Source organism: Manis javanica, chromosome 4 (genome assembly GCF_040802235.1).
Source record: "Manis javanica isolate MJ-LG chromosome 4, MJ_LKY, whole genome shotgun sequence".
Classification (NCBI taxonomy): domain Eukaryota; kingdom Metazoa; phylum Chordata; class Mammalia; order Pholidota; family Manidae; genus Manis; species Manis javanica.
In genome coordinates this window covers 13373221-13387988 of record NC_133159.1, presented here as the reverse complement: position 1 = coordinate 13387988, position 14768 = coordinate 13373221, and the positions used below count along the sequence as shown (strand labels likewise).

Sequence of the window (14768 nt, the reverse complement as noted above, 5' to 3'; positions counted from 1 at the left end):
GACCTTGTGTCATGTGTCTTTTGGGCCACTGCCTCTGTTGGGACGGGAAAACCTCTTAGGTTCAGTACCTGGCAGCATGCAAATTAAACTGACAAAAGATAGATGACCAGGAGGAAAACACACAAAATTTATTCATACATATCCAGGAGCTCACAGAAGTAGCTCCCTAAGCAGCTGAAGTTTGGGAAAGGGGAGAGAAGAGGCTTCTAATGGAAAAACCAACTAGATTTCTAGGGGAACAACCAGGAGATAAGAAAAGCTGTGATAATATTTGTTTATTCAGGTGTGAATGGTCTTTTCCATCTTTTTCATAGCCATAAAATTCCCCTAGAGAAGGGAATTCATGACAGTTTCACTCCTAGAAATTCCTGTTTTTAGTGAGACAAAGGGAGCTCTGAGAAGGCTTCTTTCTGCATCTATTAATCTCAAATGTTTTTAGCTTAAAATAATCTTCATATTAATTCTGAGGGTCCAAGTGGGTCCCCACACCACTCACCTGAATGACCACAATACCCTACTAGCTGCTATCCCAGTTTCCTCTCCAGCTACCCACCAATACATTCTCTCTCCAGCAGCCAGAGGGACACACATAAAACCAATATCAGATAATGGCCATCCTTGTGCTTGAAAACCTCTGAAGACCCAGTGCCTGATCTTGGTTCCTAACACCATTCTCTAGTAAAAGGAAGTAGGGCTCCTTGGAGAAGTGGTGGATTCTAGGGCTGGGCAGGGTAATACAAGATAAGCCAGGAGCATCTCAAAAAGGAAATGGAGCAAGTGCAGAAGAAACCAAGCAATGGGGGTGTGTCAAAGGGACACGACAGGCGACTGAAAGAGGTCCTAGTAGCCAAAGCTGGAGTGATCTGGGCAGCAAAATAAACAATGCAGTATTGGAATATATACAACCCTTCCGATCCCTTGGTGACTCCTTCTAAAGGGCAGAATATGGAAAGAGGGAAGAGAGAGTAATTTTACAGTAGAGAAGCCTGGCAAATACTACCTCAGGCAGGCAGGTGGTCAAGGTCAAAGTCAACACTGATAAGTCATGTTGATAGCAGTTAGCCTTGGATATGATGTGACAAGAGTAGCTCTGTGCTTCTGTGGGCTTCCTCCCGCGATCCCGATCAAGTGCCCCATGACCCACGAGAAACACATCAGATGGAACGACCCTGAAGGGCCGTCTGTAAAACCCCTGAGCGGTGCTCCTCAAAACTTCCAAGGTCATCAAAACAAGGGAAGTCTGGGAAACTACCAGCACAGAGAGGAACTGCTAACTGTGACGTCTAACTGTAATGTACATCCTGGAACAGAAAAAGGACGCTGGGAAATCTGAATAAAGCACGGACTTCAAGTAATGATAACGTGTCGGTGTTGGTTCCCTAGCAGTGATGAATGTACTATATTAATGTAAGATACTAACAGGGGAAGCTGGAGGTGGGGCATTTGGGACCTCTCTGGACTGTCCTTGCAACCTCCCTGTACATATGAAACTCTCCCCCAGATAAAACATTTATTGACAAACAAAACAAAACAGAATATTCCGAGGACTTTGCATTGGGCTGAGAATAAACCCAAACTTCTTATTCTAGTTACAGTCAAAAATGTCCTGCGTGACCTGGTGACCCCCAGCACCTTTCCGGCCATGCTGTGTCCCTCCTCCCAAATGCTCTTCCTCCTGTGAGTGCTCCCTCCCACTCTCATGGTTCTCTCTCTCTTTCCCTCTCTCCATCCAGGCCAAGCTCTTCTCATCTTTTATGTCAGCTTCAATGCAACCTCCTCCAAGAAGCCACCTTGGGAAGTTTGAGGCATGTCCCTCTTGTCAGTCTCCATCATCCTACATTTGTTTCCTGCACTGAGCTTAGGCAAATCTGCCACTGTTTTATGTAGCTGTGCACCTGTGTACTGCTGGCGGCCCTGGAGAATGTGCCCAGCCTGCTCACAACCAGGATCCTAGCCCTTGCCAGGGAGTAGTTTAATAAGCATCTGATGTGTGAAGGGCACAGCTCATGTCTGTCAAATTGCGCTGACTTGCCGGCCTTGTCACTCTGTGTCCTGACCTCCCCGCCTCCTGGAAGGGGAACCTTCCCCCTTCCACCCCCAGCCCTGGTCTTCTAGCCCTCCATACTCCTCTGGCTCACCCCACGTGTACCTGCAGCTCGACGATTCTTAAATCCGGCCCCTGACCTGGCCGTGCCCACCTTAGCAGAGGTTCTCTCTCTGTACTTAGAGCAACTCAGTTCTTCTACATGACTGTAAGTGCTCATAATTACGTGATTAGGACCCACAATGTAACAAAATCATTAATATGTTCTATACCTTAGCCTTTTCCAAACTATATTTTTGTGAAAGCACCGCAAGTAATTAGTTCAGTCTGACGCTGAAGTTCATAAACAACAGGGAGCATTTTTCCCTTTGTCTTTCTCCATGGTAATGAGGACTGAATGTTATGTCTTTGAGAAAGAAGCTATGGGGTTCTTTTGCCCCAAAGCATCCCACTCAGCAGGGCTCTGCCTCGTTTGCAGATCTTCCCAGAATGAATGAAAACCAGTGTATCTTTGTGCTTAAGGCACAGTCCCAATTATCTGTGCTGATGGAGAAGAAAACGTCCTTATCTTTGTAAGGGATGTTTTCCAAGTTGAAGACAACTTTTACTTACCAGGGGTGGGGAAAGGAGGGGAGGAGGGGGTGCAAAGTAGTGGTTAATGGATACAGTTTCGATTCAGGCTGATGAACAAGTTCGGGAGATGGCTTGTGGTGATGGTTGGGCAACAATGTGAATGTATTTACTGCCTCTGAACTGCACATTTAAAAATGGTTAAAATGGTAAATTTTATGTTGTGTATATTCTACTGCAATAAAAATAAACCCAGTGATATATTTTACTTGAAAGTAATCACAATATTCTGCTAGGAGAAAAGGTCGGTTACACAAGTATAGAGTAAGATCCTATTTTTTATTTTAAAACTTATGGGTAATAAATAAAAGACTGGAAATAAAGAAGTCAAAACAATAACCAATTATTTCTGAGTGGGAGTGATTTCTACTGTCTTCTTTGGGCTTCTCTGTATTTTTCCAACTGTACATTCTACAACCGATGTTTGTCTGTCTTTTGTAATCAGATAAAACATAGACACACAGCATTGTGAATGTATTTTATGCCATTGAATTGTGTACCTGAAAGTAGTTATGATGGAAAATTGTGTGTCATATGTATTTTACCACAATAAAAAGTATGCTTAAAAAAGCCAAGACAACTTGTGCAAAGACATGACATGTCTGGGTTTTCTTGAGGTCACTATTGCCCCAGTTGACCCACATCCCTGACCCTCATCCCACGGTGTAGTCAAGGGGAGAAAGACCAGGCATGGGATGTGAAAACAAGTGGCTGAAATATACCAGGTATAGGTTTAAATGTAAATCTAAGTACAACCTAAGGTTTTTGGCTTCTTTAGAACAGACTGGAGACATTGTGTAACAGGAGTCATTTATTTTCTAAAGATTTCACTCAGAATTTGTTATGATTCAAATTGAGGCCAGGTTAAAGCTAACCCTCATATTTTCTACAAAGTCAAGACTGCCGAGTGTGATAGTATAAACATGCTTGCAGGAGAAACAATCAGAAATCTTTGGAGGGTAAACTGTTTTCAAGAACACAAAGGGACCGCATCACTCTGCCACTCATTACAAATAAAGATACATTATATTTGCTTAGTGTTTTTAACCTTCTAAAGTGAATTCACAGTTTTTATGTATTACACTATCAGGGAAATCACAGGGAAGTGGCTCTTCTTTCAAGATGCGAGGTGTTGGAGCTCATTTGAATGCTGCTTGGACCCATCCAGGAGGTAAGGGGAGGTGGCTGATGCCTGAGCAGGGCTGTCCGGGGTATGACGTCCTAAAGAAGGTAAGAGGGGATGTGTTCAGGGGGAAGGAGGGCCTGCCTCTTCCGCAGTCTCTGGAAGGAAGGAGGAGCAGGTGGGAGGATTGGAGTCTTTTTGTTAAAGCGACATTATCAAGGGAGGCAGGCAGAGCATGAGGCTGAGTTACCCACTGAGGACTGGGGGAGAGCAGGGTGTTTATATACCAATGCCTGATGGTCGGGCTCCTCCCAGGGGCATTACCTCCCTAGGCAGTGCCAGCCTGTCCCTCAAAGGGGTGGCCCCAAGGGCTCTTGGGCAGCGTGCCGAGCAGTTGTGTTCAGCACTGTTAAGAACAGAAGGGCTCTCTGAACCCAGATATTCTATGCCAACCTGGGGGGAGTTTGAGGAAAGGGCAGAAGACATGAAAACAGTCCCTCTTGGGGACAGGAAAGCAACCCAGCTGGGCAGCACCCAACACCCAGTTGTGGTACCCGACGGCACATTTCCAATGAGGTCGCAGCTCAGCTGTGGCTTCCTGTGTGCTGGGTGGCTGCTCTGTGCTGGCACTGAGGACTGAGGCAGACAAGATGTCCTCACTGCCCAAGGGGAGCTCACCGGGGCCCGCAGGCCTGCTGTGGAGGCTGCAGTGTGAGGCATGGGGGTGCTGTGTGTGCAGTGCGGGGTGCCCTGATGGTGGGGTGAGGAATGTGTGTGGCGGGAAGCTGTGGCCACACATAGAAGGCCGTGAAGGATGGCTGTTGACATCACAGATGTGAGATCCCTCTGAACCTTACTTACCTCATGTGTGAAATGGGGCAATGATAGACCTGAAAGCTCTGTATAAACTTCTGCGTGAACACAAGTGCTGGGTATGCGATGAGAAGGGTCGTGGCTTTTGGTGAGTGGCCTGGGCATTTTGGATTTCCAACCCTCATCCCCAGGACCCAGCCCACGCCATGAGGCTCTGGGGAGTCCACCAAATCAGCAGCAGGGCAGTAGGCCCCTAAAGATCAAGAGGGGGTCTGAGCAGCCCGAAGCTGGGCGAGCTCACCCAGCGGCACTCGCCACGCTGATTCTTTCTTCAGTGAAGTGTCACTGAGCTCCCGTCCTAGACCCTGACCCTGGGGATGCGGTGTGAGCCGGACCCAGTGAGCACGACAGCCGAGGTCTCTGACTCCACCGTTTCAGGGGGGTGGGGAGGGCAGGAAGCCTCTGTTCTCAGACCTGTTTCATCACTTGACCCTGGAGCGGCCCTGGAGTTTCATGGGCTCCATCGCGCATGGGCTAAGCAACCATGGGCACGTTACTTAAAATCTCTGTGTCTCAATTTCCTCACCCACAAAGCAGTAAAGTATCTAACAGAGAGAGTTGTTTTTAAAATTCAGTGAGCTATTTCAAGCCAAGTGTGTCTACAACGAAGCCTGGTCCTCAGTAGGTGTTAGTGGTTATTTTTCAAGGAGCTGATCATTCTGAGCAGATCCTCCTCAGAGCTGGCTCAGAGCAGTCCCCCCACAGACCTTGGGGCCTGGGGCCTGGCAAAGACCTAGTCCTTCTGGGAATGGCAGGTGGCTGGAGCACCAGGCTCATGGCCAGGCCGCCGGGAGGGACCCCAATGCCCTGGATGCAGGATTTGGAGTCAGGCAGACCAGCGTGGGGCACTCCAACTTCTCTACCTTGTAGCTGTACGATCCTGGAAAAGTTACTTCACTTTCTTGGATTCCAGTTTCCTTTATAGGAATTATTTATAGTTTCTGACTATGAAATGGTGATAATGCATACATCATAGGACTGTTGTATCGCTTACCTATTACTGAGCTCAAATCACCCCAAAGTTTAGTGGCTTAAGATCACACCCTCAGTTTCGCTCATGAGTTAGTGGATTGGCTCTTTGGGCTGGGTTGTTCAGTCAGACGGCCTGCTGGCCCTGGCTGTGCGTCTGTGGTCAGCTGCTGGCCAGTGACTCAGTGCTTGGCTGGCCACCGTCTGAGGGAACTGTACCTGGGTCACATATCACCTGGCAGGCTAGCCGGAGCTTGTACCCGTGGCACAATCTCCGGGGGTTCCTAAGCGTCACAAGAGAGTAAACCCAGTCCCCACCCTGTCTAATGCAAGTCCCACAGCCAGGTTCAAGGGGTGGAGAGATTGATGGGGAACAATGTGCCCAGCTCTGCTACTTACCAGGTGTTTGGAGGATGAAATGAGATCATGTACGTACAGCACCTATTAACATTGTGACTGCTCAAAAAGACAATGATTACATTTCGCTCTTGCAGGTTTTTAATAATAAAAAGGTAGATGTAATAGTTCTTTAATAGCAATTTTTAATTTTTATGAAATGTTTTGACTTGGCTTCTTCTCCTATAGCATGAGGCTAATCAATTTCAGACAGGGATGCTTGCTAGGAATTCCAAGAGGGAATGACAGTAAAGTCTTCACACAGCCCCTGGGGCCAGAATGCCATTGTTATTGTTATAAGATCCGTGACTCCACCTCCTCCCTGCACACCAGACGGCCTCCCAGACTTGATTGCTTTTTCATTTTTGTTTTATTTTGACCCACATCCCACTTTTCACAAGCCCAGAGGCTCAGAGCTGTTTGTGAGCCTTCCCTCCGGGCTGTCCTTTCTTCCTGCCCCTGGCTGCCTCTCTCCTCATCTCCAGTTCCCTGACGGCACCGCCTCCCTTTGAGTTTCATGCCTTTACCTCTGCGGAGTCTGCCTAGGGGGCTCCTCCTGGCTGGAGTCACAGCTGCAGGGGATTCCAGGGCATCCCTGGGGCCACAAGGCAATTCCAGGTACGGATGACAAAGGTGGGGAGTGCTGGGCGCCTGTCACAGCAATAAATATCTGCAGGCCAGGCAGTGCACACTGCTCCCCGTGGCTCTGGGTGGCTCTTATCCCCCACCTGTAGAAGAAAGGAGGCCCCTTCACCTCGCACCTCCTCAAAGTTCCTAAGAGCACCGAGCAGCCTCTGAAATCCCCTCAGTGGGATAGCCTGGGAAAAATACTTAATGCTTTGAGCCTGGGGAAACTCAAATTAGGAAGGCACCTACCCTGGAAAAGGAGAGCAGAGGCTCCGTCTCCAAATCTGGACGCTGATGGTCTGAAGTATGAATAACTTGAGAACCCTTCCCCACCCAGATCTTGTCAAACCAGGTGGGGCCCCTGCAGACAACCTTCTTCCTCCGGGGTCACTGAGAAAGGGGAGTGGGAGTTTCAGAAGACCCTCCTCTGAGCAGGCTCGGGGCAGCCTCCCTGCGGGAGATGACGTTCTTCTGAGACAGACTTTGAGGGATGACTTTGGAGCAGCCCCCAGGCCAGGCGCTTTATACATGGTTCTCGTTAGTGCTTACGCTCGGATGGTAGAGCACAGGGGTGTGTAAACATCAGCAGGATGTGATTGAGGCTGGCAGTGACAAACCCATTTTAAAGATGCAGATGTTGAGGACTGGAGAGTTTAAGAATATTTTCTTTGAGTTCCAAGTTCAAGGGTAGAGTATAATAGATTGGCGTGGGTGGAGAAGGGGTGGGGGCAGCCCAGGAGACGGCGGATGCCACGTCCTTGGCTCCATTGCCTAGTGAGAGGGGAATGGAAAAGCACCATGCTGGGAGTGGGCAGGGCTGGTTCAGGGGTGCTTTTAAGGATACAGAAAGGGTCTTCGGACTCTGCCATGTCTCACGTCTGGATCCAGGAATGCCACAGGGCAAAGCACCCAGGGTGGTCCCTCCAGGTAGCTTGCCTGCCTGGCTTGGCGTTTCCAAGGGCAGCCCTGTGCCCTACAGTCTGAGCAGGGCCCAGGCTGAGCCTTAGACAAATGCTGTGGCTTCTATGGTTGTTCAGCAACCCTGCTCTGCTAGAAAGAACCTAGACTGGGTTTCTCTTGCAAATAATGTTGGAGGCCCCAGACAGAGAAGAACAAGGAAACAAAGGATGTTTTATTTATGATAGAAAAAGAAACCAACAGAAAAAAGTATCTATAATCCTGACAGGAGGGGGGAATGTTTAAGTGGTGGTACAGCCATTTGATGGAATATTGTGCAACCACTGAAATGATGTTTACCGAGGGTTTGTAATAACACCGGAAGATGCTTATTCTAAAAAGCGAAGTGAAAAAAGGAAGCAATTGTATATTCAGCATAATCACACCTAGGCAAAAATCAAGCCAAACAAAAATTATGCACAGAAGAAACAGACTGGAGGAACACACATCCCAGTTGGGCGGCAAAATTGGGGAGATTTTTTATCCTTTTCTTTATTCTCCAATTTTTTTTTATATAACAGCATAGTTGGCCTAACATGGAAAGCAACCCAAAGTTAAGGTTTTTTTTTTCTAGAGAAGAAAGAATTCTTAATGGGAAAGCAGGACAGATGATCCGGGGAGAAGCCTAGGGTGACACACAGGCCACTCTGAGGATAGAGGAGAGACCAGGCTCTTTAACAAGGTCAAATAATAAGGTGAAAATCCTAGACTCTGACCCCATGGAGTAACATGGGCAGGCTGGCACCCAGCCATACATGCAGGTCTGGCACCTCAGTGTGATTTTGACTCTTGCCCCTAAATGCAGGAACTCTGCTTCTCTCTTGGGAATGGAGCTTATCTCTGTGCAGGGAGCCTCTTTTATAAATGTTGGCAGAATGGAATTCTCTCTCTTGCATGAAAGACTAGAACAGAAGAGCTGGTCTCCCACCCTCTTTATGCACTGAGATGGAGCTCCTTGGAGGCAGTCCTGCCCTCCCTTGCCAGTGTGATAAAGCCCTCCTGGCAGCAGGGCCAGCCTTCTGTGGCCTGAGCCAGTCCTGGTCTAGGCGTCCCCAAGATTTCTATTCAGGTCTTTGCCCAGTATCCTCTTACCAGGCAGGCCTGATCCCATTATCCAGCTTCCTTGCCTTATCTGTCTCTATAGCACTTATGCAACCTGAATTCTATTTATTTGCTTTTTTAAATCGCCTGTTGTTCCTTTGGAGTGCAAGCTCTGTTAGGGCGGGGAACTTCTGTACCCCCAGCACCGGGAACAGTGCCCGGCCTAAATGTTCTGTGAATGAATCCTGACCTCATGGCCCCAGATGGTCTTTGCAGGTCCCCTGAACTACCTTGTTCCCCCATGACCATCCCATGATGGGCCCGACCACTCCCATCCTCAAACCCAGTTCGGAGACCCAGGTCAGCCATGAGAAACACAGCTCTAGTCCATCAGTAATGACTGCCTGGAGCCTTGTGTTGAAACCAGTTCTGAGGTCATTAGGACTCAATAGGGAAAGACATGCCAATCAGTTAGTGATGTCTGCAGGGGACCAGAGGGAGGGTGATCAGATGTGCTGTGTACTGCCCAGCCCAGCCCAGCCCAGGCCCAAATCTCAGCTCTCCTTCTCATCACAAAGACCACACCAGCCATCAGTGGGTCTAGAAAGAATGCTGCTGCCTTATCCCTGGATTCATTTCCCCAGTCCCTATCCTGTACATGCAGTGGGTTTCTGACAGGTTTTCCAGAGTGACCCCACATCACCCTTGGCTTGGAGCCTTCCCCCACAATTTACCCAGCTCAGCTGTGGTCTCATCCTCTGCCCAGCTCCTCACTGGAGGCCTGCCCTTGGGGACTGGGTCTGGTTCCACCTGCCCCCCCCCGCCCACCCCCTGCTCCCAGGTGGAGTTTGTCTCCCCAGCAAACTGCAGCTTGGCATCACAATGCTAATGCCACTGCCAGTCATGCCACTGAGGCACACTCCACCCCACCATGAGTCCCTTGGAGGTTCATGCCTGAGTGTTGACTCTGAGCTTGAGCATAGTTTTGGGGGGTAGGTGACTGTCCTCCTGCACTGGCCACAGTCCCAGCTAACTCTCCTCCCCCAGTTTCCAGTGTAGGACGAACTAAGCGACCTCACTTTCCTGGGACCTGGAATAGGAATGGGGGCCTCAAGTGGTGTCTGCTCATCTCCATGCCAACATGCTTCTCATTCTTTGGTCCAACCCTGCATCTTCCAAAAAGACCCCCAGCCCAGCCCCGGCAGCTGCAGGGTACACAGGCTCCTGCTAAGACCGCCCAGAACTAGGGAAGAACTTTCTCCAGGGGATCTCATTCGTCCCCAAGGCAGAGAAGGGCATGAATTGTCCAATCCCATTTTCAAGGTAGGGATGCTGAAGCCCGAAGCTTCCTTCCTTCTCTCTCCTCTTGTCAGGCTCTGCCCTGGGGTGCCCCCGTCTCCTCCAAGGGCGTCACTGCTTTTCTATCTGTATATGTATCCCCCTCAGCGTGGAACAAGGCTATGCTGGCAGATTGGACCTGCCTCCCTCCCTTCCCTCCAGGAAGAATGAATAACTTCTTGAGGTTGGTGTGTCTCCTCCCTTTGGGAATTTACTAAACCTGATGTGAAAGATCCCAATCTCTTGATGCACCACTAGAACCTTCTAGTTTCTCAGCTCCTTCAGGGTCCTGCCCCTCCCTGGTCCTCTCCTGTCTGATGAGGCAGACCAGGTGACCACATGGCATGAGGAGGGCAAATTATGCCATCACCTCTCACCAGCCTGGTCGAGTTGACTGGTAGTGGCTGCCCACAGCTCCCAGATGTGAGGACGGGGTTGCTGGGAGAGCTGCATGGTGGAGGGTCCTGAGCCCCGGGAGAATGCAGTGGTCAACTGCAGAGGGTCTGGACAGGGGCCCAGGAGGGTGGTGCACTTGGATCATATCTCCCCCTCCCTCTCCTATATCAAATCAATTGGATTCTTAGTAGACCACTAGAAGATGTGCCTTTTCAAATGGCTGCTAAAAATGGAGGTTTCTCCTTCCAGTATCCTAGAATTATAGATAATGAGAAAAAGTGAAGCAGGCAATGGTAAATTTACTCTGCAGACAAAGGTCCCCACTGGCACCTCCAGCTTTAGCTGTTCTACTTTTCTAACCATCTCGCCTTCTGGCTGGGCACCCTGGAGCTCCTCTGGGCCCCTTCCTGGTCCTGCCAGAACCTCATCCTTCTATTTTTTTCCTACCTTTCTGTCCCAGATGCTTCTGGGAAACTTGGAGGTAGGGGCTCAAGGGACACTGTTTAGAAAGGGGGCCTGGTAGCTTATAGAGAACTGGCCCATCTGCAGTGGGGTCAGCTTGAAGGGTTATTGGGGGTCAAGTAGCATTCGGAACCATGGTTGTGATGAGGCCGTGCCCCTGATCTTTGCTGGGGTCCTGGCATACCTCCCCACAAGAGTTCAGATTTGAAGCAGGTGCATACATGGCTGCCCTGGCCTTGGAACACCTGTCCCTACTTCTGTTTTCACACTGGGCCTCTGCATCTCACCGCAAAGACACACCCCAGGGCCCTGGCCAGTGGAAGAGGTAGGATTGGAGTTCCCCTAGTGCTGGCTCAATTTCTGGGCCACCTGATTTCCCAGACATGGCCCCAGGAGTGGTGGGTAGGGCATGCGATTGCCTGCCAGTTTCACAAGAGGAGCCCAGCAGGGGCATCTAGACCCTGGTCTGAGGCACATCAGGAATGGGCAAGGTCAGGACGGTGGGCAGGAGTGTGCCCTGTGGGGAGGGGAAGCTCTGCAGCTCCTTGGGCACAAACCTGGGAGAGACACTGTCAGCCAGGAAGCAGAGTGTGCGCTGGCGCCCCACGCAGTAGATGAGATTGTCCACCACGGCGCACTGAAAGGCGTCTGGGTAAGGTGTCCGGTATGTGGCACACTCATACCACAGGCGGGTGCTGGCACTGCAGCGGTACACGCTGATGCCCAGGCTGCGGTTCAGGTCAAAACGGTAGACAATGCCGTTGACTGCCACCATCTCCACTGTGCGGTCCTTGCCGCCTCCTGTGGGGCTGGCCCGCCAGCACCGCTCCTGGGCTGAGAAGCGGAGCAGCAGGTAACGCAGTGTGCCACCCGTGACGAAGATCTCACCGGCACACGCGGTGGCTGTGTGTGCCAGGGCAAAGGTGTCATTGGGGAGCGGTGGGGCAAAGGTCCAGCGGTCCAGGCGAGGGTCATAGCATTCCACTGTGTTCAGACACTCACCCCCAATGGCGTACAGGTGCCCATCCAGGGCCACTAGTTGGCAGTGCGGCCGGGCCTGATTCAGTGGGCACACCTCACTCCAGATCCCAGTCAGTGGATTGTAGCAGAAGACACGGTTGGAAGGCTGGCCCCAGGACCGCTGGCAACCAGACACCACAAAGAGATAATTGAAAAGACTGCAGATGGTACAGCCACGGGACACGGCCTCGGGGGGCAGAGAGGCCAGCGGGCACCAGATGCCCTGCTCATTATCATAACAACAGAGGCGGCCAGAGTCTTCCTGGGGGCACACGTCAGCCACCACCAGGTGCTTACGGCCCCGGAGCCGTCTCTGGAGGATCAGGTCCCTCTCTGTCCCGCTCAGGCACCCGTAGATGTCTGGGCTGCGCAGTACCTGGAGGTAGTTGTCACTCATCACCTTGTAGGCCGCCTCCTTTAAGGCCTCCAGGTTCTGCCTCTTGGCCAAGGTCAGTACCTCATAGCAATTGCCCAGGTCCAAGTGGACATCTGGGGCTGAACTGGAGGTGAGGGGGAGGTGGAAGAAATTGGTCCTGGCCACAAGCTGCACGTGGGGCTCACCACTACTTTCATCTGTGCCTGACCCGAGAGAACCCCTGGAGGTGGGGCAGCTGGGCATGGCACCCTGGTCTGGACAGGACGGATCCGGGGCCCCCAAGCCATCAAGCTGCAGCTGCAGCTCTGGGTTCTCCACAATCTGGAGAAGGCTCCCCTTCCTGCTGAAGCCTTGCGGGGAGGACAGCGCAGGCTGGGAGGTGGTGACTGTTTGGGCCCCATCTTCTCTACCATCAGCATGGCTTCCCAAGGCTGCCGCTGTTCCCAGGGGCCCTGGCAGTGACGCAGGAGGTGGCACCTCAGCCAGGGCTGCTGCTTTGGGGGCCTGCCTGCCCTTGGAGGTGGCCCAAGAAATGGATTCAATATAGTAATCATACACCTTGCCCTTCAGCCTGGGCCTGATCCCCTCTACCTTCTCCCGTATGAAATTCTCCTGCACACGAACCTGGGCCACTGATGAGAAGGTGTAGGAGGCATTGGTGGCCCCCTGCTGCCGACGCAGGGCCAGGCCCATGTCTGAGGCAGCCTGGAGGGTCCCAGCCTCCTCCCTGTAGGCCCCTGTCATGTGGGCAAAGACCCAGCCCTTGTTCAGGTCACTCTTGCCTTCCATGTGGGCCATCTGGCACTGGCGAGGGGATTCCTGCTCCCCAGTGCCAGGCTGCTCAGAGGGTCTGCTGTCTTGCCATGGAGGAGGCTCACCACCCACACGGCTGCTGTCTGCCACAGTGAGGTTGGCTGGGGAGCTTTCGGGTTCACTGCCAAAATGGGAGTGGTGGGGCTGCTCAGGCTTACCACCAGCAGCTGTTCCGGCTTCCTGGCCACTGCAACGCGGAGGCGCCAGGTCAGAGTCTGGGCACTGCCCGCCCCACTCCTCACCAGTGCCTTTCTCCTCAGGCTTCTGAGTCACTTGGGCTTCGGAGTCCCTGGCAGAGGCCCCCGTTGCTGGGACCCAGGAGCTGCCTGGGTGCTCCCGGCCACAGCCCAGTGGCGCTCCAGCTGCCTTGCTTCTCCTCCGACGCCTCAGGTCCCAGAGTGACACCCAGGGAACAGCCCCCTGGGAGGCAGGCTGCCCAGAGGAGCCCTCTCCCTTCTCCTCAGCCCCAGGCAGGGGGCCCCGGGCAGGCCTGGACTTGTACAGCCTGTAGGCTGCGGTCACCAGGAGCAGGGCAGCGGCGGACAGCACCACCTTGCCTGTCAGCTGCATGTCCAAATGCCAGGCCTGGGTCTCTGCTCCTCCTCCAGGGAGCATGCTTCCGGAGCCAACCTGGGGCTGAGGAATGTCAAGAATCTGACCAAGGATTGCCCAATAAGGGCCGGTTCCTGGTTCCTGCCGAGCTGAGCGGGAGGGGGTTCTGGGCTGGCTCTGGCTGGCTAGCAGAAGAGTTGAAGAAAAGGTGACTTTGAGCTGGCACAGGGTGGCTCAGGGGCTCAGGGCTGGCAGAGCTCTGTGGCTGGCTTCCTCGGATCCCTCAGTGCTTTCCCCTGGGGGCGGGGGTGGAGGTGGGGTCTGCCTGGGCGCTGAGCTTGTGATCAGCCACCTGAGCCAGTAGCAGCTGGAGGACGTCTGGGTTGTCCAGTGGGTACACAAAGAGGGAGGAAGCTCTAGACCAAACAGTCGCCCGATGCCAGGAAACACACGGGGTTGGTCATTACTTGTGCGTTTTATTTTCTCTTTTGCAAATCCTCTGGGCTGGGAAGGTTGGGTGTGGTGAATTGTGGGACAGGTGGAGCCACTGGCAGGTGTGGCGTGAGACCCTCCCGGGTCTGTTTTCTTCCTGGTGGGGTCTGCTGGTCCCCGTGGTGGGGTCTGCAGGTAGCAGCAGGGGAGGCTGAGCTGCAGGGCACAGCCAACCTCCCGACCCATCTTTTCAGTGCCTCTGTCCCCCTTCCCTGCCTGATGAACAGTCTGAGAGAACCCGCCCTCCTGAGAAGGGAAAACAGGGCATTAGTACCCAGACGGGGGAAAGACGTGGGGCACAGTTTTGCCCTCAAAACCACACAGCCCCGTACGGTGAGAGGCTGGCCGAGGGAGATGCCCCCTCCCCCTCTCACCAGCAATCCGGTTCCAGATCCAGGTTATTTGGATCTGCTGCTCACCAGCTGTGTGACCTTACGCAAGTGACTTTAATCTTTCTGTGCCTCAGTTTCTTCATCTGAAAAATGGAAGGTCAAACATATGTGGTGAGAATAAAATGGGTTAATGTGTGTAAAACTTACAGGGCAGCGTCCCCCGCATATGAGCTCAGTAAATGGCCATTTTTCTTCCTCTTCCTCCTCCTGCTTAGCGTCATTACCACCCACATTGATTGTTGTCAGCTGGACATTCTGGAGCCCCTC

At 52.2% G+C, this 14768-nt stretch overlaps 1 protein-coding gene across 1 annotated transcript; it reads right to left on the bottom strand.

Moving 5' to 3' along the window:
• Window positions 1–9495: 9495 nt before the first annotated feature.
• Window positions 9496–13898, bottom strand: KLHDC7A (kelch domain containing 7A). The gene has a single exon (XM_017664024.3). The coding sequence runs from the start codon at window positions 13678–13680 to the stop codon at window positions 11311–11313; it is 2370 nt and encodes a 789-aa protein (XP_017519513.3). The 5' UTR covers window positions 13681–13898; the 3' UTR covers window positions 9496–11310.
• Between the last annotated feature and the right edge of the window lie 870 nt (window positions 13899–14768).